The following is a 23,848-nucleotide window of genomic DNA, read 5'->3' as shown; positions in this document are numbered from 1 at the left end:
ATTCCTGGTTCAAACTGAAGATGATATGACATCACTGATCACTGTTAAAGATGACAGAACAGAAGAACGCAAAGAATGAAAAGATTTCTTTGTCACATCAGTAGACACAGGCTCATATTATAATGTTGATGAGAATTAATGTGATATAAAATGCCATATGGGATCTGTGTCTATGAAGGTGGACTCATTTCTGAATCTTTTACATTTTGAATAAACCACTGTATGTAAACTTTGACAAAATCCCCTGTCATTGTCATTTGGTCCAAAGGGGCCAACGATGCTTACAGAAGTTTCTTCTTGTCTCTAATGAGGCTCTGAGGGATTCTGGTCCCAGTGGACAAAGAGACGTCTGTAAATGACTGTTCTGTAATCGTTCTGAACATCTTTCCTGCTCAGAAGACCAAATCCAAATGCCTGCTCCTCACTTTCTCAGGGCTTGCCAGTGTTTCCAGACATCATAGACCCTGCAATTAGGTCACGCTGGACAGCACTGGATAGCACCAACCTCCCTCCAGGTAAGGTTGCAGCAGTGAGGACATAGACAATTGATTATTCAGAGGTGAAGCTATTTATTTATTTTTCTATTCTTTTTTTCGGAGCTGGGGACCGAACCCAGGGCTTTGCGCTTGCTACCAAGCGCTCTATCACTGAGCCAAATCCCCAACCCGAGGTGAAGTTATTTTAGCAACCTCCTTGCAACTTCTTCCAGAGTTAGGGAGGCAATTTAGAAGCCCTGAATTCATTGGTTATCATCTGAGTTAAAGACAGAACTAACAAACTGTTACCCTGATGTTCTTCTGAGCTGTGTCTGAGGTGGATGGAGAGCTAAGAGGTGTGAACACATACACAGCTCTTCTTAAAGTGTGTGCGGCTTGAAGGATGCTCAGGTAGATAATACATCAGGGCTGAGTGTTGGAATGAAGATGTGTGGATGGAGTGGTCATATCCTGTGTTAGCCACTCTATGAATTGATTTGAAAACATGACCCTTCCTGACACCATATCACAGTGTGACCCTGCCCTTGAAGATTTTGACTTTATTGTCTTCTATTTACCTCAGTGGTCTCAGGCTCATGAGAAGCACCAACCAGTCGAGTGTCTCTGAGTTCCTCCTCCTGGGACTCTCCAGGCAGCCCCAGCAGCAGCAGCTCCTCTTCCTGCTCTTCCTCATCATGTACCTGGCCACTGTCCTGGGAAACCTGCTCATCATCCTGGTCATCAGCACAGACTCCCACCTGCACACCCCCATGTACTTCTTCCTCAGCAACCTGTCCTTTGTGGATGTCTGCTTCTCCTCCACCACTGTCCCCAAGGTACTGGCTAACCACATACTCAGTAGTCAGGCCATTTCCTTCTCTGGGTGTCTAACTCAGCTGTATTTTCTCTGTGTGTCTGTGAATATGGACAATTTCCTGCTGGCTGTGATGGCCTATGACAGATTTGTGGCCATATGCCACCCTTTGTACTACACAACAAAGATGACCCACCAGCTCTGTGTCTTGATGGTGTCTGGATCATGGGTCACTGCCAGCCTGAATGCTCTGTTGCACACTTTGCTCATGGCTCGACTCTCCTTCTGTGGGGACAACATCATCCACCACTTCTTCTGTGATGTGACTCCCCTCCTTAAACTCTCCTGCACAGCCACAAATCTCAATGAGCTAATGATTCTTACAGAGGGAGCTGTGATCATGGTCACCCCATTTGTCTGCATCCTCATCTCTTACATCTACATCACCAATGCAGTCCTCAGAGTCTCATCCTTTAGGGGAGGATGGAAAGCCTTCTCCACCTGTGGCTCACACCTGGCTGTGGTCTGCCTCTTCTATGGCACCATCATTGCTGTGTATTTCAACCCTGTATCTTCCCATTCATCTGAGAAGGACACTGCAGCAACTGTGCTATACACAGTGGTGACTCCCATGTTGAACCCTTTTATATACAGCCTTAGGAACAATGACCTGAAAGGGGCTCTAAGAAAAGTGGTACATAGGAAGATATGAATAAAAAGCCTCTTTTTTTATTAAGGTTTATTGAGTATGTATCACTTGGAAGGGAATTATTTCCAACTTGTGGACAAGGTGCAATCTATTTCTATGTGTATTTCCTGAAATAAAATAAATTCATTTGAATGGATCTTATTCACAGTCTTGAGTTAGTTTAAATCCCCTCTTTTCATTGTGCAAAACTAATTGGTTTATTATAAAAGTGTTTATCGAATAATGAAAATTTCTTTGTAGCTGGTGCAGGCTTACCTGACACAGAGCATCATGCTTCATCTCCACACACAAAGCAGAAGAAAGGTGCAGTTGGTTTTTGCTTTCTTGCTGGAATCCCTTTGGAAACCTGTACTTCAGAAAAAATTGCACTTCCCCTTTGGAAAATGCTGTCACCATGCAAAGCAATCATTTTCTCAGGACTGGCAGCATTTTAATCTCACTGAAAAGTCTGACAGGAAATAATCTCAGCCTGGCCTAACTTCAACCAGTCAAATCTGGATGTCCAACTGGGACCTGCATTTTCTAGTGTATTTTCTGGGTTAACAGATAATAAAACTGAATGTTTGTTAAAATCTGAAGCCCTGTATGAGCAGTGGCAGATAGGTCTTGTCTGTGGCCCATCACCTCCTTGGGACAACTGGTCCTGGGTTAAACATTGAATTCTAATTACATTGGCTGTGCTTTGTCTCTTGTTTAATTAAACAGCTCTACCTTATGGGGCATACAAAACATAAGGTGTGCCTTTGGGCTTAAGGTAAAAGCTTCCCACAGAACTAGCCCAGGTGTCTAGGATGGCTCCTTCTTCTTAATGGGCATTTAGCACTCCCCTACCTTTCAAATGTCAGATTCTCCCACTCTCTGGAGCCTTTAGGGAGTCTTCTAGGTTAAGACAGAGTTCTTCTTTCCCCACCCACAAGAGATTCACTGGAGTCATTGAGTATGGGAGATGATCTAGTCTGCTCCAGTCCCTCCCCAGTCTCCTGTAGTACCATCCACTGAGATGGGATGTGTGAGACTCATGGGTTATCACTGCACTGAGGAAAGTTTGGATCCTTACATGAGTTATATCAAAGAGCCAGTTTTGATGAATAAGTTAACAAATGAACACCTTTTTTTGTTGGTCATTATACAATTTTTTATTCCAAATAAAGTACCCTTTTAATATAGGATGGGGTTTCCCCCAGTGAGAGAATGATGTCAGCAGATGAGTCTTTGTAACTGACAGTCTTGGTTAAGCATTTGTAAGCATAAATCCAGAAGTGTTTTTTTCATTTACACTATGGAATACTATTCAGCTATTTTTTCATCTTTATTAACTTGAGTATTTCTTTTTTTATCTTTATTAACTTGAATATTTTTTATTTACATTCCGATTGTTATTCCCCTTCCGGTTTCTGGGCCAACATCCCCCTAACTCTTCCTCCTGCCCTTCTCTATGGGCTTCTCCTCCCCAGCCTCCCCCCATTACCACCCTCCCCCCCAAGAATAACGTTCACTGGGGGTTCAGTCTTGGCAGGACCAAGGGCTTCCCCTTCCACTGGTGCTCTTACTAGGCTATTCATTGCTACCTATGAGGTTGGAGTCTGGGGTCAGTCCATGTATAGTCTTTGGGTAGTGGCTTAGTCCCTGGAAGTTCTGGTTGGTTGTCATTGTTGTTCATATGGGGTCTTGAGCCCCTTCAAACTCTTTCAGTCCTTTCTCTAATTCCTTCAACGGGGGTCCCCTTCTCGGTTCAGTGGTTTGCTGCTGGTATTCGCCTATGTATTTGTTGTATTCTTGCTGTGTCTCTCAGGAGAGATCTACATCCGGTTCCTGTCGGCCTGCACTTCTTTGCTTCATCCATCTTATCTAATTGGGTGGCTGTACATGTATGGGCCACATGTGGGGCAGGCTCTGAATGGGTGTTCCTTCTGCCTCTGTTCTAAACTTTGCCTCCCTATTCCCTGCCAAGGGTATTCTGGTTCCCCTTCTAAAGAAGGAGTGAAGCATTCGCATTTTGATCATCCTTCTTGAGTGTTCTGTGCATCTAGGGTAATTCGAGCATTTGGGCCAATATCCACTTATCAATGAGTGCATACTATATGTGTTTTTCTGTGATTGGGTTACCTCACTCAGGATGATATTTTCCAGTTCCATCCATTTACCTATGAATTTCATAAAGTCATTGTTTTCGATAGCTGAGTAATATTCCATTGTGTAGATGTACCACATTTTCTGTATCCATTCCTCTGTTGAAGGGCATCTGCATTCTTTCCAGCTTCTGGCTATTATAAATAAGGCTGCTATTAACATACTGGAGCATGTGTCTTTTTTATATGTTGGGGCATCTTTTGGGTATATACCCAAGAGAGGTATAGCTGGATCCTCAGGTAGTTCAATGTCCAATTTTCTGAGGAACCTCCAGACTGATTTCCAGAATGGTTGTACCAGTCTGCAATCCCACCAACAATGGAGGAGTTGATCATCTTCTTTTATTTTTTATTAAGTGGGCAAAAGACTTTACAAGCTATAATTTGAGCAAAATTGCTATTACATTCAAAATAATTATAACCTGTTCTATAATAGAAAACAATGCTGGGTATTAGGAAAAGTTGTGTTTTTATTCCACTTTTTTTGCTAAATTTTATGTTAAACTTTATTGTTTAAAAATGTAAATAAAAATCGTACACAGAAATTAATCAAACCCAAATATACAATTTAATCAATTTCTACAAATTTAGAGCATCCATTCCAAATGGAAACTGATATTCACACTGGATTTTATACTTCCACTATCAAATACATTTTTATGTATTTATCTACATTTAATAAATAATACCCACATATAGCTCTTTATGTGTATATTTATCTTCTGCTGGTGCTCTAACTTGTGACAGTTACAATAGTACTACATCATGGTAAGAATAATGTTTCTCTAAATACATTGATCATTGCATCGTCTTAACAGGAGAATTTGACTATCACAAATCAGTTCCAAATGGGATATAAATTTAAATTTAAACTGACACAACACAAATCAATGGTTACTCTATTTTAAAACTGAAGATGTCTATTCATGACTGTGTAAAATGAGTCTAAAGGCAAATTATGTAGAAAAGATAACTTCAATATTTATATAAAATAGTCTGCTTAAGTAACTGAGTTGCTAGACTTGACAGTTCATTAAAGGGGTGGCCTTTAATCCCAACACCTGGGAGGCAGAGTTAGGTGGATCTGTGAGTGTACAGCAAGTCTCAGCTACAAAGTGAGCTCCAAAATAGCCAGAGCTTCATAATGAGAGAACAGTCAAAAATAGAAAATAAAATAAAATAAAATATAAAATAAAACAACTGCATCATCAGTAAGTCACAGCAATCAGAAGCCAAGAATTCAGGAGAAAAATGAGGGGAAATGTGATAATAGCATCTATAGGACCAATAGGTCAACAGATGTTGCTCAACGCTTTCAACAACTCCAAAACAAAAATAAATCCATGAATAAATAAAAGTGTCAAGCCAGAGGTGATAACTCTTACAAATTTACCAAATGGTCAAAATTGGAAAAGTCAATCAAAAGGAAATGATAGTAAAGCTTTGGCCATTGATATAAATTAAACTGCTCAAGCATCTGGGACATCTAACAGAATCTATTGAATCTAAACATGCCTATCCCTGTGACTCACCAATCCCACTCCTAACTTTCAACTTCAAAGCAATGCGTAGACATAAAAACCAAATAATATGTGGCTGTCCAAAGCAATATTGCTTGTAACAGATACAACTAAAAATAAAAACATGGAAGAATTCAGGTCTTTATCATGATGAAAAAGATTCTAGTACACGTAAATATGCAATTGTGTATCATGAAAAATAAAGTATAACTGAATATAGGAATGGAGACATTAATAGTACATTGACTTTAAAACATGAGCTAAAATAGGGTAGATATCTAAGGGTCCACTTACATGAAATTCAAACAAAGTGGAAATGAGGTATTTAGGCTGCTGTAAGTAAATACCATACAACAGGTAGCTCACAAATAAAATGCATTCTTACAATCCTGACATTCTAGGCCAATTCCTGGAAGATCGAATGAATCTTATTAGTTCCCATTTCCTAAGTCATAGGCAGCCTCTTTTCACTGTGCCCTCACAGCTTTCTTTCACAGACCCATATCCTTATTTATAAGTAAATTAATCCATAGTTAAGGCCTCTGTCATCTATCGAAGGTTCCAGTCCCAACATCATTACCATGGGGACTAGAACAACAATGTTAAATTTTTGAGGGGATGTGAGTATACAGACCATGGCACATTATAGATTTCCATATTTTGTGATACTTTCTTTTTTAATTTTTAATTTTTTATTAGATATATTTCTTTACTTACATTTCAAATGGTATTTCCTTTTCCAGTTTTCTGTCCATAAGCCCCCAACCTTACCCCCTCCCCCATACGGGTATTCCCCCCATCCAACTCCCTTACTGACCCCCAACATTCCCCTGCACTGGGGTCCAACCTAGACAGGACCAAGGGCTTCCCCTTCCACTGGTGCCCCAACAAGGCTATTCTCTGCTACATATGCAGTTGGAGCCATGGGTCAGTCCATGTATAGTCTTTAGGTAGTAGTTTAGTCGCTGGAAGCTCTGGTTAGTTGGCAGTTTTGTTCTTATTGGATTGTAATATTCTTCAACTCTTTCAATCCTTTCTCTAATTCCCCTAAAGGGAGTCCTATTCTCAGTTCAGTGGTTTGCTGCTAGCATTGACCTCTGGATTGGACATGCTCGGGTTTTGTCTCTCAGGAGTGATCTATATCCGGTCGCTTTCAGTTTGCACTTTTTAGCATCATCAATCTTAATCTAGTTTTGGTGGTTGTATATATCTGGGCCACATGTGGGGCAGACTCTGAATGGCCATTTCTTGAGTCGATGCTCTACACTTTGCTTCCATATCCCCTCCTATGGATATTTTTCCCCCTTTTAAGAAGAAGTAGGAGCATCTGCACTTTGGTCCTCCTCCTCCTCCTGCTCCTCCTCCTCCTCCTCCTCCTCCTCCTCCTCCTCCTCCTCCTCCTTCTGTTTCCTGTTGCCTGTGGATTGCATCTTGGGTAATTCAAGCTTTTCGGCTAATATAAACTTATCAGTGAATGCATATCAAGTGTGTCTTTCTGCGATTGGGTTACCTCACTCAGGATGATATTTTCCTGTTCATTCCATTTGCCTATGAATTTCATGAAGCCATTGTTTTTGATAGCTGAGTAGTATGTCATTGTGAAGATGTACCATATTTTCTATATCCATTCCTCTGTTGAAGGGCATCTGGAATCTTTCCAGCTTCTGGCTATTATAAATAAGGCTGCTATGAACATTGTGGAGCATGTGTCTTTGTTATATGTTGGGGCATCTTTTGGGTATATGCCCAAGAGAGGTACAGCTGGGTCCTCAGGTAGTGGAATGTCCAATTTTTTGAGGAATCTCCAGACAGATTTCCAGAGAGTTTGTATGAGTTTGCAATCCCACCAATAATGGAGGAGGGTTCCTCTTTCTCTACATCCTCGCCAGCATCTGCTGTTGCTTGAGTTTTTGATCTTAGCGATTCTGACTGGTGTGAGGTGGAATCTCAGGGTTGTTTTGATTTGCATTTCCCTGATGACTAAAGATGTTGAACATTTCTTTAGGTACTTCTCAGTCATTTGATATTCCTCTGCTGCCAATTTTTTGTTTAACTCTGTATCCCATTTTAATAGGGTTATTTGATTTTCTGGAGTCTAACTTTTTGAGTTCTTTGTATGTTTTGGATATTATCCCTCTATGGGATGTAAGATTGGTAAAGATTTTTTTCCTAATCTGTTGGTTGCCATTTTGTGCTAATGACAGTATCCTTTCCCTTACATAAGCTTTGTAGTTTTATGAGGTTCCATTTGTCGATTCTTGATCTTAGAGCTTAAGACATTGGTGTCTTGTTCAGGAAATTTTCTCCAGTGCCCATGTATTCAAGACTCTTCCCCATTTTTCTTCTATTCGTTTGAATAGTTTGATGTGGTGGTCTTTGATCCACTTGGACTTAAGCATTGTACATGGTGATAAGAATGGATCAATTTGCATTCTTCTATATGATGACCTCCAGTTGAACCAGAACCATTTGTTGAAAATGCTCTTTTTTTTCTATTGGATAGTTTTGCCCCCTTTGTCAAAATTCAAGTGACCATAGGTGTGTGAGTTCATTTCTGGGTCTTCAGTTCTATTCCACTGGACTATCTGCCTGTCTCTGTACCAATACCATGCAGTTTTTATCACTATTGCTCTATAATACTGCTTGAGGTCAGGGATGGTGATTTTCCAAGAGGTTCTTTTATTGTTGAGGATAGTTTTAGCTATCCTGGGTTTTTGTTATTCCAAACGAATTTGCAAATTGCTCTTTTATCTCTATAAAGAATTGAGTAGAAATTTTGATGGGAATTGCATTGAATTTGTAGATTGCTTTTGGTAAAATGGCCATTTTTACTATATTAATTCTTCCAATCCATGAGCATGGGAGATCATTTCATGTTCTGAGACCTTTCTCAATTTCTTTCTTCAGAGTCTTGAAGTTCTTATCATACAGATCTTACACTTGCTTGAATAAAGTCACATCAAGATATTTTAAATTATTTGGGACTCTTGTGAAGGATGTCATTTCCCTAATTTCTTTTTCTTTCTTTTCTAATCTTTATTAACTTTAGTATTTCTTATCTACATTTCTATTGTTATTCCCCTTCAACATTTCCGGGCCAACATCCCCCTAACCCTTCCTCCTGCCCTTCTCTATGGGCTTCCCCTCCTCAGCCTCCCCCCACTACCACCCTCCCCCCAACAAACACATTCACTGGGGGTTTAGTCTTGGCAGGTCCAAGGGCTTCCCCATCCACTGATGCTCTTACTAGGTTATTCATTGCTACCTATGAGGTTGGAGCAAGGGTCAGTCCATGTATAGTCTTTGGGTAGTGGCTTAGTCCCTGGAAGTTCTGGTTGGTTAACATTGTTGTTCATATGGGGTCTCGAGCCCCTTCAAGCTCTTTCAGTCCTTTCTCTGATTCCTTCAACGGGGGTCCCCTTCTCAGTTCAGTGGCTTAATGATGGCATTTGCCTATGTATTTGCCATATTCTAGCTGTGTCTCTCAGGAGAGATCTACATCCGGTTCCTGTCGGCCTGCACTTCTTTGCTTCATCCAACTTGTCTAGTTTGGTGGCTGTATATGTAAGGGCCACATGTGGGGTAGGCTGTGAATGGGTGTTCCTTCTGCCTCTGTTCTAAACTTTGCCTCCTTATTCACTCCGAAGGCTATTCTGGTTTCCCTTTTAAAGAAGGAGTGAAGCATTCACATTTTGATCATCCTTCTTGAGCTTCATGTGTTCTGTGCATCTAGGGTAATTCAAGCATTTGGGCTAATATCCACCTATCAATGAGTGCATACTATGTGTGTTTTCCTGTGACTGGGATACCTCACTCAGGATGATATTTTCCAGTTCCATCCATTTACCTATGGATTTCATAAAGTCATTGTTTTTGATAGCCGTGTAATATTCCATTGTGCAGATGTACCACCTTTTCTGTATCCATTCCTCTGTTGAAGGGCATCTGGGTTCTTTCCAGCTTCTGTCTATTATAAATAAGGCTGCTATGAACATAGTGGAACATGTGTCTTTGTTATATGTTGGGCCATCTTTTGGGTATATGCCCAAGAGTGGTACACATAGGTCCTTAGGTAGCTCAATGTCCAATTTTCTGAGGAACCTACAGACTGATTTCCAGAATGGTTGTACCAGTCTGCAATCACACCAACAATGGAGGAGTGTTCCACTTTTCCCACATCCTCACCAGCATTTTCTGTCACCTGAGTTTTTGATCTTAGCCATTCTCACTGGTATGAGGGGAAATCTCAGGGTTGTTTTGATTTGCATTTCCCTTATGACTAAAGATGTTGAACATTTCTTTAGGTGTTTCTCAGCCATTCGGCATTCCTCAGGTGTGAATTCTTTGTTTAGCTCTGAACCCCATTTTCTAATAGGGTTATTTGCCTCCCTGCGGTCAACTTCTTGAGTTCTTTGTATATTTTGGATATAAGGCCTCTATCAGTTGTAGGACTCGTAAAGATCTTTTCCCAATCTGTTGGTTGCCGTATTGTCCTAACAATAGTGTCCTTTGCCTTACAGAAGCTTTGCACTTTTATGAGATCCCGTTTGTCGATTCTTGATCTTAGAGCCTAAGCCATTGGTGTTTTGTTCAGGAAATTTTCTCCAGTGCCCATGTGTTCGAGATGCTTCCCCACTTTTTCTTCTATTAGTTTGAGTGTATCTGGTTTGATGTGGAGGTCCTTGATCCACTTGGACTTAAGTTTTGTACAGGGTGATAAGCATGGATCGATCTGCATTCTTCTACATGTTGACCTCCAGTTGAACCAACACCATTTCTTGAAAATGGTTTCTTTTTTGCATTGGATGGTTATGGCTCCTTTGTCAAAAATCAAGTGACCATAGGTGTGTGGGTTCATTTCTGGGTCTTCAATTCTATTCCACTGGTCTATCTGTCTGTCTCTGTACCAATACCATGCAGTTTTTATCATTTTTGCTCTGTAATACTGCTTGAGTTCAGGGATAGTCATTCCCCCCAGAAGTCCTTTTATTGTTGAGGATAGTTTTAGCTATCCTGGGTTTTTTGTTATTCCAGATGAATTTGCAAATTGTTCTGTCTAACTCTCTGAAGAATTGTATTGGTATTTTGATGGGGATTGCATTGAATCTGTAGATCACTTTTGGTAAAATGACCATTTTTACTCTATTAATCCTGCCAATCCATGAGCACGGGAGATCTTTCCATCCTCTGAGGTCTTCTTCAATTTCTTTCTTCAGAGGCTTGAAGTTCTTATCATACAGATCTTTTACTTGCTTGGTTAAAGTCACACTGAGGTATTTTATATTATTTGGGACTATTATGAAGGGTGTCATTTCCCTAATTTCTTTCTCAGCTTGTTTCTCCTTCGTGTAGAGGAAGGCTACTGATTTATTTCAGTTAATTTTATACTCAGCCACTTTGCTGAAGGTGTTTATCAGCTTTAGTAGTTCTCTGGTGGAACTTTTGGGATCACTTAAATATACTATCATATCATCTGCAAATAGTGATATTTTGACTTTTTTTCCAATCTGTATCCCCTTGATCTCCTTTTCTTGTCTGATTGTTCTGGCTAGAACTTCAAGAACTATATTGAGTAAGTAGGGAGAGAATGGGCAGCCTTGTCTACTCCCTGATTTTAGTCGGATTGCTTCAAGTTTCTCTCCATTTAGTTTAATATTAGCTATTGGTTTGCTGTATATGACTTTTACTATGTTTAGGTATGGGCCTTGAATTCCTATTCTTTCCAGTACTTTTTATCATGAAGTGTGTTGAATTTTGTCAAATGCTTTCTCAGCATCTAATGAAATGATCATGTGGTTTTTATCTTTCAGTTTGTTTATATAATGGCTTACGTTGATGGTTTTCCCCCTTGTTTATATAATGGATTAAGTTGATGGTTTTCCATATATTAAACCATCCCTGCATGCCTGGGATGAAGCCTATTTGATCATGGTGGATGATTGTTTTGATGTGCTATTGGATTTTGTTTGCCAGAATTTTATTGAGTATTTTTGCATCGATATTCATAAGGGAAATTGGTCTGAAGTTCTCTTTCTCTGTTGGGTCTTTGTATGGTTTAGGTATAAGAGTAATTGTGGCTTCATAGAAGGAATTCGGTAGCGCTCCATCTGTTTCAATTTTGTGGAATAGTTTGGATAATATTGGTATGAGGTCTTCTATGAAGGTCTGATAGAATTCTGCACTGAACCCGTCTGGACCTGGGCTCTTTTTGGTTGGGAGACCTTTAATGACTGCTTCTATTTCGTTAGGAGTTATGGGGTTGTTTAAATGGTTTATCTGTTCCTGATTTAACTTCGGTACCTGGTATCTCTCTAGGAAATTGTCCATTTCCTGCACATTTTCAAGTTTTGTTGAATATAGGCTTTTGTAATAAGATCTGATGATTTTTTTAAATTTCCTCTAATTTTGTAGTTATGTCTCCCTTTTCATTTCTGATTTTGTTAATTTGTACACATTCTCTGTGTCCTCTCATTAGTCTGGCTAAGGGTTTATCTATATTTTTGATTTTCTCAAAGAACCAACTTTTGGTTCTGTTGATTCTTTGTTTAGTCCTTTTTGTTTCTACTTGGTTGATTTCTGCTCTGAGTTTGATTATTTCCTGTTTTCTACTCCTCCATGGTGTATTTTCTTCTTTTTGTTCTAGAGCTTTTAGATGTACTGTCATGCTGCTGATATATGCTCTTTCCTGTTTCTTTCTGCAGGCACTCAGAGCTATGAGTTTTCCTCTTAGCACAGTTTTCACTGGGTCAATTTTGGAGAAAGTACCATGAGGTGGTGAGAAGAAGGTATATCCTTTTGTTTTAGGATAGAATGTTCTATAAATATATGTTAAGTCCATTTGGTTCATGACTTCTCTTAGTCTGTCTATGGCCCTGTTTAATTTCTGTTTCCATGATCTGTCCATTGACAGAGAGTGGGGTGTTGAAATGTCCTACTATTATTGTGTGAGGTGTAATGTGTGCTTTGAACTTTTGTAAGGTTTCTGTAATGTATGTAGGTGCCCTCGTATTTGGAGCACAGATATTTAGGATTGAGAGTTCATCTTGGTGAGTTTTTCCTTTGATGAATATGAAGTGTCCTTCCTTATCTTTTTTGATGACTTTTAGTTGAAAATCGATTTTATTCGATATTAGAATGGCTACTGCAGGTTGCTTCTTCAGACCATTTGCTTGGAAAGTTGTTTTCAGTCTGAGGTAGTGTCTATCTTTGTCTCTGAGGTGTGTTTCCTGTAGGCAGCAGAATGCAGGGTCCTCACTGCATATCCAGTTTGTTAATCTATGTTTTTTTATTGGGGAGTTGAGTCCATTGATGTTTAGAGATATTAAGGAATAGTGATTGCTGCTTCCTGTTTTATTTGTATTTGGATGTGGGATTATGTTTGTGTGGTTTTCTTCTCTTTGTTTTGTTGCCAAGTCGATTAGTTTCTTACTTTTTCAAGGGTGTAGCTTGCCTCCTTATGTTGGGCTTTGCCATTTTTTATCCTTTGTAGGGCTGGATTTGTAGGGAGATATTGAGTAAATTTGGTTTTGTCATGGAATATCTTGGTTTCTCCATCTATGTTAATTGAGAGGTTTGCTGGATACAGTAACCTCTGCTGGCATTTGTATTTTCTTAGGGTCTGTATGACATCTGTTCAGGATCTTCTGGCTTTCATAGTCTCTGGTGAGAAGTCTGGTATGATTCTGATAGATCTGCCTTTATATGTTACTTGACCTTTTTCCCTTACTGCTTTTAATATTTTTTCGTTGTTTTGTGCATTTGGTGTTTTGACTATTATGTGATGGGAGGAGATTTTTTCTGGTCCAATCTATTTAGGGTTCTGTAGGCTTCTTGTATGTTTATGGGCATCTCTTTCTTTAGGTTAGGGAAGTTTTCTTCTATGATTTTGTTGAAGATATTTACTGGTCCTTTGAGCTGGGAGTCTTCACTCTCTTCTATACCTATTGTCCTTAGGTTTGATTTTCTCACTGAGTCCTGGATTTCCTGTATGTTTCCTCTGTGTTTTGGACCAGTACCTTTTTCCGTTTTACATTATCTTTGACAGTTGTGTCAACAATTTCTATGGAATCTTCTGTTCCTGAGATTCTCTCTTCTATCCCTTGTATTCTCTTGGTGGTGCTTGTAACTATGGCTCCTTGTCTCTTCCTTTCGTTTTCTATATCCAGGGTTGTCTCCCTTTGTGCTTTCTTTATTGCTTCTATCCATTTTTTAATTCCTTCAACTGTTTGATTGTGTTTTTGTGGAATTCTTTTAGGGATTTTTGTGATTCCTCTCCATAGGCTTCTACTTGTTTATTTATGTTTTCCCGCATTTCTCTAAGGGAGTTCTTCATGTCTTTCTTGAAGTCCTCCATCATCATGATCAATTGTCAATTTAAATCCAGATCTTGCTTTTCTGGTGTGTTTGGATATTCAGTGTATGTTTTGGTGGGAGAATTGGGCTCCGATGATGCCATGTAGTCTTGGTTTCCTTTGCTTGGGTTCCTGAGCTTGCCTCTCACCACCAGGTTGTCTCTGGTGTTACCTTGTGCTGCTATTTCTGACAGTGGCTAGACAGTCCTATAGGCCTGTGTAGACCTGTTTTCCTGTTTTCTTTCAGCTAGTTATTGGAACTGAAAGACCCCCGGAGCAGAGAGACCCTCACTCAAGTCTTGGGATGATGCAACCCCCCAAGAACTCACGTGAGACCGTCCTTGCTGTAATAAGCATGAGGTTTATTGATAGGAACCAGTGCACTGGGGTCGAGACTCATATCCCATGCAGGGGAAGTGGAGTTCGACCCCGAAAGGCTGGGAGAAAGGGTATTTAAAGGGTGAAACCACAACCTGAGGGGGCAGGGATGGTGTCATTGGAAAGTGTCGAGAATACTAATGAAAAATCACAAGGAGGAGCTTCCTGTTCCTCAAGATTGTTAAACTTTATGATCCATCAGTTCCTTGGAGGAGCTTCCTTTTTCTCAAGATTATTCCCTAAGATTTTAATCTAACTTTATGGTCAGCTAGTACAGGTAGAGGGCAGGGTCTGGAATTTGAGGTATTTGGGGCTTTTTTAAACTTCTGACTTCTTAGCTGCATTTTTTATTCTTTCATTCCCTACTTCTTCTAGTAGCTAGTTCTAAACATAGAACTAAATTTTAGTATCTTTATAATATTGACTTTTTTGTCCTCCTAAAGCATGATACTTTTGGCATAACATCAAAATCTGAACTGTACTCACTCCTTCTCTAATGAAGGCAACTAGTTTCTTTAACACACATGGACCTATAATCATAAGCAGAAGCAAAACTAAGAAGGGTCCCATAAGGGAAGATATCAGAGTAGTTATCCAAGGAGATCTACTAAACCAGCTCTCGAACCATCCCTGATGCACTTCTCTGTCTCTCTGTCTTTTGCCTAATCTTTCTCTAAGTTTATTCATGGAGTCTTTACTTACTCCTGAATGGTCTACATAGAAGCAACATTCTTCTTTCTGTGTAGCACACAGACTCCTTCTTTAAGGAATATCAGGTCTAATCTGCTCCTATTCTGAAGGACTACCTCTGAGAGGGAGGTTAGGTATTCTTGGAGGTCAGCTAAAAAGTCTTTTTCACTCTTTTTATATCTGAGTCAATGGCAGTTCTGAATTCTCTATAAGCCTTGCATTGCAGGGCAACAGCAGATGTCCTTGTGCTGCCCTTGCAGCACCTAGATAGCCTTAAGTAATTCTCAACTCTCTTTTGTGTCTTACTAAGTCTTTAGCATCAGGATTCCAATCTGGACACTATCTAAACCTACACACCAAGGTCATGACTATCTTAGAACTTCTAAACTTATGATCCCTGAGGCACAGTTCCAAGAAGTGTTAGAAGTACTAACGCACTTAATGCTTTCATAGTAAGGGGATGTTGCATTATTTGCAATAGAAATCAAGCCTATCCCCACACCTATCCCGAGGGAACCCAGGGCAAACATGAAATTCTTGTTTCTAAAGCACACTCCTGAAGTGAGCATTATAGCAACCTCCCAGTCACGTCTCTAATGTATCCACTTATCTGATGTGCAAGTCTAGGGAGCTTTTTGAAGACCTGAGTGTCCCTCTATGTCCCAGCTCTCAGCCCCAACAGTTAGTACGCAGCTGGTGAGGGCTGAGTCTTGATGGCTGTCAGGGAGGTCAGCAGCACCAGGTACAGTCCTTTCCAGCGAGGTTCGAGTGTCTGGGCTCCGTGTCATTGTATGTAGCCGCAGTCTCTGACCTGGAACTGATGAGATGTCTCGGAGGTCCCCAGGGCATAGGCTGCTGCCAGCTGTGAGCAGATTTCTTTCAGTATCACCTGTAGGTCTTTTAGCCTGGCATACAAATCATTATTACTATGACATGTTGGTTCAGTAACATCATCTAATACAGTCAGAGGAGCTGAGGCCCCATATAAGATCTCAAAGTAGGTAAGGCTGAATATGGAAGGGGTATTTCTTGCTCTGAAGAGAGCAAGAGGGAAGGAGTATCACCCAGTCTGTGCCAGTCTCCATGGTAAATTTGGTCAGAGTCTCTTTTAGAGTTTTATTTATTTACTCTACCTGTCCTGAACTTTGAGGTCTGTAGATACAATGTAATTTCCAATCAACCTCTAAATACTTGGCCACACCCTGGCTTACCTTGGCAACGAAAGTAGGGCCATTGTCTGACCAGATTACCTTGGGTACTCCAGACCTGGGAAAGATTTCTTCCAGTATCTTCTTGATGACTACCGAGGCCATCTCTTGCTTGGTGAGGAAAGCTTCTATCTATTCCTCGAAAGGTATCTACAAGCACTAGGAGATACTTGTGGTCATATTTTTCTGGTTTTATCTCAGTGAAGTTCACTTCGACTTTTCACTAAACTCTCTAGGTCTCTTTGCCCTGTTTGCTTGCTAAGCATTCACTTACTCACATACCTTATATTTTTTACTGCCTCTCTGGCTAGAATCTTAAAGTCTATTACATACACCTTAACTACTTGGACAAGCTTCTTATCTAAGTGAGTCCATTTCTGTATTTGGCAAAGTGAGTCTTTTGTTTGTTCTCTAAGGAATATAGTTTTCCCTCAAGTGTGCCATTGTCTTTTTTTCATTTAAGCAATTTGGGCCTTTTCTTCTGTTGTACATTCTAAGTAAGGCCATCCCTTAGTCCAATCCCAGTTCCCAGTGGCTGTCTCCTGCAGGCCTGTAACCAGGATAGGCTCCCGCATAGCCATTTCCCGAGCCACTTTATCTGCTTTGCTACTGCCCCATGCCACTGAATCTCTTCCTTCCTGATGTCCTGGGCAATGAATAATACAGTTGCTGGCTTCATCAGGGCATCCAAGAGATGGCAAAGACATCTGCGGCACTGATGTACTGGGGGGTTGGGGTTCAGCCATTCCAGATGACATTGTGTTGTCCACCACGGCAGCACCCATTTATCTCTGACCTTCATGAAGAGAACTGTTCCCGTCTGTAGACAAGGTAGCCTCGGCTTTCAGCAGGGGTCAATCAGCCAGTCGCAGAGGTCTTTCCTCCACCCATGGGCTTCTGCCAGTACTTGACACTCATGCTTTGGTGGCTCCAGGTCAGGATTAGGCAGCAAGGTGACCAGATTGCCCCCAACTGGTGGAGAATCTAGTCCATGGCAGCTGACCAGTGGTCCCATCTTTTGGGACGTTCTATTCAGAGGCAAAACATCAGCCACTCTATCACAGTTTAAGTCCTGGATTGGGTGATAATTGTTAGTGCCCAGCTGGCAGGAACGGTGTGTTCCAGTCAGAATGCCACTAAGCCATACATCTCCCAGCATCAGGTACTGGTGCACTGATACAGGTCTTAAGCTCCACATACACAGTCTGCAGATATGCATACACATGACCTCACCCAGGCATTTCACTCACACAAGCCATTCTGGAGAGCAAATTTCTCATGAGCAAGGGGATAGGGGCAGACAGGGATGACCATGAACAAGTGGGTTACCCGGCCCACGCCAAGGTCCACTGTTCTTTGGGCAGTCCATAAGTATTGTTTGTTGCCAGTAGCCCCCTGTACCCAAGGTCTTTGGATACTGGCCCACTGGAGCATAGGAGCACAGAGCGTTGGGTCTCTGTATCCACAAAACAACTGGGCGGGCTTCCCTTCTATCTCTGTGCATAGCCAGCACTCTAGGACTGAGAGGCTCTCCAGTGGCCCCTCTTGTTCTTTCTGGGGCAGTCCCTGACCCAGTGTCCTTTTTCTTTGCATTAGGCACACTGATCTTTAGCCAGGAATTCTCTTCTGTTGCCAGGTACTGTCTTCCTAGGTTCCCTAACTACGGTGGCCAATATATGTTCCTCTCTTGTCTTTTATCTCTCTTTAGCTCTCTAGCTTCCTCTTCTTGTCTCTTTTCTTCCCTAGCTTTCTGCTCTTTTTGTCCTCTTTGTTTCTTTGTTTCTTTGTTTCTTTCTTTCTTTCTGTTTTTCAGTCTCTCTGTCTGCATCTTCTTCAACCTTATTTTCTCTGCAACTTACAATATCTCTCAGTGACTTAGCTTAACCCTTCAAGTTTCTGCAACTTTTTCTTCATATCTTTTCCTTACTTTAGCCAAATTGGTGGGGCGTTTATTCAGCCCCTCAGAGACCCACCATTGGAGTCTGATGGTAGACCTAGCGCTCCCTACCTTCAGGCATATTAAAGTCAACAGGCAGAAGTGAAGGCCTTCCATCCATGTCTGGAACATTTTTTCTGGCCTCTAGTAGGATTCTGTATCTCCTGTAACAGCTACTAACAAGCATCTCAAGTGGGATGGCAAGAAAACAAGAGTCCAGAAAATAGAGGTCTACCGAACAGGACAAATAGCATTCAGTCATACAGAAAGACAATCAAAAGATTAACAGACAAAAAATAGAAGTGTGCACAAAAACAAAAAACAAGCGGCTGCCGTGAGATCACCACAAAACTGAACTAATTTAGAAGGGAGCTTACAACGACAGATGAAGGAGAGCAGATTCCACATCACTCTTCCTTCTCAACCACAGACAGATGAATGACAGCAGATCAAAAATAATGGTTCAGTCAAAGGTGCCTTCTGGAGGCCAGCTAATGTCAAACGCTGGCCACTCCAAGGAGCAAAAAGTCTGCCGCGGTACAAACTGTGTGCTCTAGCAGTCCAGTGGTCTAAAGTCAAACTCAGGAGTCCCATCGTCAAAGTCACATGTAACACAAAACAAAGACCTAAAACACACAAACAAAGACTACTCTAGAAATACAGACAGCTGGGAGGACGGGTCTCTTCTCCAATCCAGGAGAATCACCGAATCCTCACCGGCACCCAGACAGGAATCTCCCAGGCGTCCCTGGGGTTCCCCCGCCCTCCTGGGACGTCTCCCAGGGCAGCACAATCGGTGAGCCCCTGGTACATCTACTGCTCACACTCGTGTCTCTCCTGAGATATGAGCCTCCCTTCTCAGCCCAAGATGGGAGTGACTGCAAAACCAGAACTCCAGAACTCGCGAGCAAATACAGACCCAGAGTAGCAAATACAGACCCAGAGTAGCAAATACAGATTCAGAGTAGCAAATACAGACCAAGAGTTTAGCCAGCACAAAACACAAGGACACAGACAAAGACACAGATGCTATCTCACCTCCAAGTAGGTCTCTGGAGACGAGGGTGGTCGTTCATCCCAGACGGGCCCCCAAATGAAAGACCCCCGGAGCGGAGAGACCCTCACTCAAGTCTCAGGATGATGCAAGCCCCCAAGAACTCACGTGAGACTGTCCTTGCTGTAATAAACATGAGGTTTATTGATAGGAACCAGTGCACTGGGGTCGAGACTCATATCCCATGCAGGGGAAGTGGAGTTCGACCCCGAAAGGCTGGGAGAAAGGGTATTTAAAGGGTGAAACCACAACCTGAGGGGGCAGGGATGGTGTCATTGGAAAGTGTCGAGAATACTAATGAAAAATCATGAGGAGCTTCCTGTTCCTCAAGATTGTTAAACTTTATGATCCATCAGTTCCTGGGAGGAGCTTCCTGTTTCTCAAGATTATTCCCTAAGATTTTAATCTAACTTTATGGTCAGCTAGTACAGGTAGAGGGCAGGGTCTGGAATTTGAGGTATTTGGGGCTTTTTTAAACTTCTGACTTCTTAGCTGCATTTTTTATTCTTTCAGAACACAGTGTTCTACTTTTGGGTGTGTAGTCTTTCCTGTCTACTGGTCTTCAGCTGTTCCTGTGGCCCTGTGTCATGAGTCCACCAGGTAGGTCGCTTGAAGAAGAAAAGTTGGCCTTACCTGTGGTCCCTCGGCTGAAGTGGCTCCTGCGCAACTGCTTTTGAGCTCTCAGTGAGTGTGGCAATCAGGAGGGCCTGTGCCGCCTTTTCCCGGGGCCCCCGTGCACTGTGGTCCCAGATGGTGTTAGGTGTTTTCCACTGGAGAAATGTTGGCAGAGTGTAGTCTCTTCTTGCTTCCCAGATGTGTCTGCCCCTCTGAAGGTTTAGCTCTCCCTCTCATGGGATTTGGGTGCAGGGAGCTTTTGATCCGGTCTCTTCAGATCAGGGCACTGTCTGGACTACAGCGGACCTGCTGCTTGAGTGACCCTATCTTCCAGTTCCCAGAGGCCCTATACAGTTTCCTCTTGGGCCAGGGATGTGGGCAGGGGTGGGCAGTATTGGTGATCTCTTCTGCTCTGCAGTCTCAGGAGTGCCCACCTGTCCAGGCAGTGAGCTCTCTCTCCCAAGGGGTTTGGGAGCAGGGAACTGTGGACAGGGATCAGTGAGGTTGGGGCTCCAGCTAAAAACCAAAAGTGTCCAGTCCCAGAGGAATTTTGCCTCTGTGTGTCCTGAGTCCACCAGATAGGTCGCTTGGAGCAGAAAAGGTGGTCATACCTGTGGTCCCGTGGCTGAAGTGGCTCCTGGTGGGCTGCTTTTGAGCTCTCCATGAGCGTGGCAACCAGGAGGGTCTGCTCCGTCTTTTCCTGGGGCTCCCCTGCACTTGGTGCCAGATGGCATTAGGTGTTTTCCTGTGGAGTCAGAAATGTGGGCAGAGTGTAGTCTCTTTTGGCTTCCCAGTCATGTCTGCCCCTCTGAAGGTTCTGCTCTCCCTCTCACGGGATTTGGGTGCAGGGAGCTTTTGCTCGGGTCCCTTCAGATCCAGGTGGTGTCTGGACTGCAGGGGACCTGACACTTGAGTACCTAATCTATGTCATTTTATTGGGTAGTTGAGTCATTGATGTTGAGAGACCTTAAGGAATACTGATTGTTGCTTCCTCTTATATTCACATTTGGATGTGAGATTATGTTTGTGTGGTTTTCTTCTCTTGTTTTGTTGTCAAGACCATTAGTTTCTTGCTTTTTCTAGGGTGTAGCTTGCCTCCTTATGTTGGGCTTTACCATTTATTATCCTTTGTAGGGCTGCTTTTATAGGAAGATATTGTGTAAATTTGTATTTGGAGCATAGATGTTTAGGATTGAGTGTTCATCAAGGTGGATTTTTCCTTTGATTAATATGAAATGTCCTTCCTTTTTTGATGACTTTTGGTTGAAAGTCGATTTTATTCAATATTAGAATGACTACTCTTGCTTCTTCATTTGTTTTGGAAATTGGTTTTCCAGCCTTTTACTCTGAGGTAGTGACTATCTTTCTCTTTGAGGTGTGTTTCCTCTAGGCAGCAAAATTCTGGGTCCTCTTTACATATAGAGTCTTTTAATCTGTGTCTTTATTGAGAAATATTGGACATTTGAGTCCATTGATGTTGAGAGATATTAAGAAATAGTGATGGTTGGTTCCTGCTATCTTCGTATTTTGGGGTGAGATTATGTTTGTGTGCTTGTCTTCTTTTTGTTTCGTTGCAAAATGATTAGTTTCTTGCTTTTTCTCAGGTGTAGCTTGCCTCCTTATGTTGGGCTTTGAAATTTATTATCCTCTGTATGGTTGGAGTTGTAGAAAGTTCCATGATTTTGTCATGGAATACCTTGGTTTCCCCATCTATGTTAATTGATGATATTGCTGGATACAATAACCTGGACTGGCATTTGTATTCTCTTAGGGTCTGTATGACATCTGTCCAGGATCTTCTGGCTTTCATAGTCTCTGGTAAGAAGTCTTGCGTAATTCTGATAGGTCTGCCTTTATATGTTACTTGACCTTTTTCCCTTACTGCTTTTTTTTTATTGACTTGAGTATTTCTTATTTACATTTTGAGTGTTATTCCCTTTCCTGGTTTCGGGGCAAACATCCCCCTAATCCCTCCTCATCCCCTTCTTGATGGGTGTTCCCCTCACCATCCTCCCCCCATTGCCGCCCTCCCCCAACAATCACGTTCACTGGGGGTTCAGTCTTAGTAGGACCAAGGGCTTCCTCTTCCACTGGTGATCTTACTAGAATATTCATTGCTACCTATGAGGTCAGAGTCCAGGGTCAGTCCATGTATAGTCTTTGGATAGTGGCTTAGTCCCTGGAAGCTCTGGTTGCTTGGCACTATTGTTCATAAGGAGTCTCGAGCTCCTTCAAGCTCTTCCAGTTCTTTCTCTGATTCCTTCAACGGGGGTCCCATTCTCAGTTCAGTGGTTTGCTGCTGGCATTCGCCTCTGTATTTGCTGTATTCTGGCTGTGTCTCTCAGGAGCGATCTATATCCGGCTCCTGTCAGCCTGCACTACTTTACTTCATCCATCTTGTCTAATTGGATGGCTGTATATGTATGGGCCACATGTGGGGCAGGCTCTGAATGGGTGTTTCTGTGTCTGTTTTAATCTTTGTCTCTCTATTCCCTGCCAAGGGTATTCTTGTTCCCCTTTTAAAGAAGGAGTGAAACATTCACATTTTGATCATCCCTCTTGAGTTTCATTTGTTCTAGGCATCTAGGATAATTCAAGCATTTGGGCTAATAGCAACTTATCAATGAGTGCATACCATGTGTGTTTTTCTGTGATTGGGTTAGCTCACTCAGGATGATATTTTCCAGTTCCAACCATTTGCCTACGAATTTCATAAAGTCATTGTTTTTGATAGCTGAGTAATATTCCATTGTGTAGATGTACCACATTTTCTGTATCCATTCCTCTGTTGAAGGGCATCTGGGTTCTTTCCAGCTTCTGGCTATTATAAATAAGGCTGCGATGAACATAGTGAAGCACGTGTCTTTTTTATATGTTGGGACATCTTTTGGGTATATGCCCAAGAGAGGTATAGCTGGATCCTCAGGCAGTTCAATGTCCAATTTTCTGAGGAACCTCCAGTCTGATTTCCAGAATGGTTGTACCAGTCTGCAATCACAAGAGCAATGGAGGAGTGTTCCTCTTTCTCCGCATCCTTGCCAGCATTTGCTGTCTCCTAAGTTTTTGATCTTAGCCATTCTCACTGGTGAAAGGTGAAATCTCAGAGTTGTTTTGATTTGCATTTCCCTTATGACTAAAGATGTTGAACATTTCTTTAGGTGTTTCTCAGCCATTCGGCATTCCTCAGCTGTGAATTGTTTGTTTAGCTCTGAACCCCATTTTTTAATAGGGTTATTTGCCTCCCTGCAGTCTAACTTCTTGAGTTCTTTGTATATTTTGGATATAAGCCCTCTATCTGTTGTAGGATTGGTAAAGATCTTTTCCCAATCTGTTGGTTGCCGTTTTGTTCTAACCACAGTGTCCTTGGCCATACAGAAGCTTTGCAGTTTTATGAGATCCCATTTGTCGATTCTTGATTTTAGAGCATAAGCCATTGGTGTTTTGTTCAGGAATTTTTTTCCAGCGCCCATGTGTTTCAGTTGCTTCCCCACTTTTCTTCTATTAGTTTGAGTGTATCTGGTTTGATGAGGAGGTCCTTGATCCACTTGGACTTAATATTTGTACAGGGTGATAAGCATGGATTGATCTGCATTCTTCTACATGTTGACCTTCAGTTGAACCAGCACCATTTGCTGAAAATGCTATCTTTTTTCCATTTGATGGTTTTGGCTCCTTTGTCAAAAATCAAGTGCCCATAGGTGTGTGGGTTCATTTCTGGGTCTTCAATTCTATTCCATTGGTCTATCTGTCTGTCTCTGTACCAATACCATGCAGTTTTTATCACTATTGCTCTGTAATTCTGCTTGATTTCAGGGATAGTGATTCCCCCTGAAGTCCCTTTATTGTTGAGGATAGTTGTAGCTATCCTGGGTTTTTTGTTATTCCAGATGAATTTGCAAATTGTTCTGTCTAACTCTTTGAAGAATTGGATTGGTATTTTAATGGGGATTGCATTGAATCTGGAGATC

At 41.7% G+C, this 23,848-nt stretch overlaps 1 protein-coding gene across 3 annotated transcripts; it reads left to right on the top strand.

Moving 5' to 3' along the window:
* Positions 1-379: 379 nt before the first annotated feature.
* Positions 380-5,675, top strand: Or1f19f (olfactory receptor family 1 subfamily F member 19F). Of its 3 annotated transcripts, XM_017597057.2 has the most exons (3): positions 380-515; positions 1,060-1,984; positions 5,622-5,675. In XM_017597057.2, the coding sequence occupies exons 2-3, from the start codon at positions 1,073-1,075 to the stop codon at positions 5,673-5,675; spliced, it is 966 nt and encodes a 321-aa protein (XP_017452546.1). In that variant the 5' UTR covers positions 380-515; positions 1,060-1,072. The 3 variants fall into 3 exon arrangements, with proteins under 3 accessions (XP_017452546.1, XP_063124600.1, NP_999991.1); XM_063268530.1 differs by lacking the exon at positions 5,622-5,675 and having other exon boundaries at positions 1,060-2,132; NM_214826.1 differs by lacking the exons at positions 380-515; positions 5,622-5,675 and having other exon boundaries at positions 1,073-2,002.
* The last annotated feature ends 18,173 nt before the right edge of the window (positions 5,676-23,848 follow it).

The sequence above is a fragment of the Rattus norvegicus genome, chromosome 10, assembly GCF_036323735.1.
Source record: "Rattus norvegicus strain BN/NHsdMcwi chromosome 10, GRCr8, whole genome shotgun sequence".
Classification (NCBI taxonomy): Eukaryota; Metazoa; Chordata; class Mammalia; order Rodentia; family Muridae; genus Rattus; species Rattus norvegicus.
The sequence above is the reverse complement of the archived record's forward strand: the minus strand, read 5'-3'. Positions and strand labels throughout refer to the sequence as shown.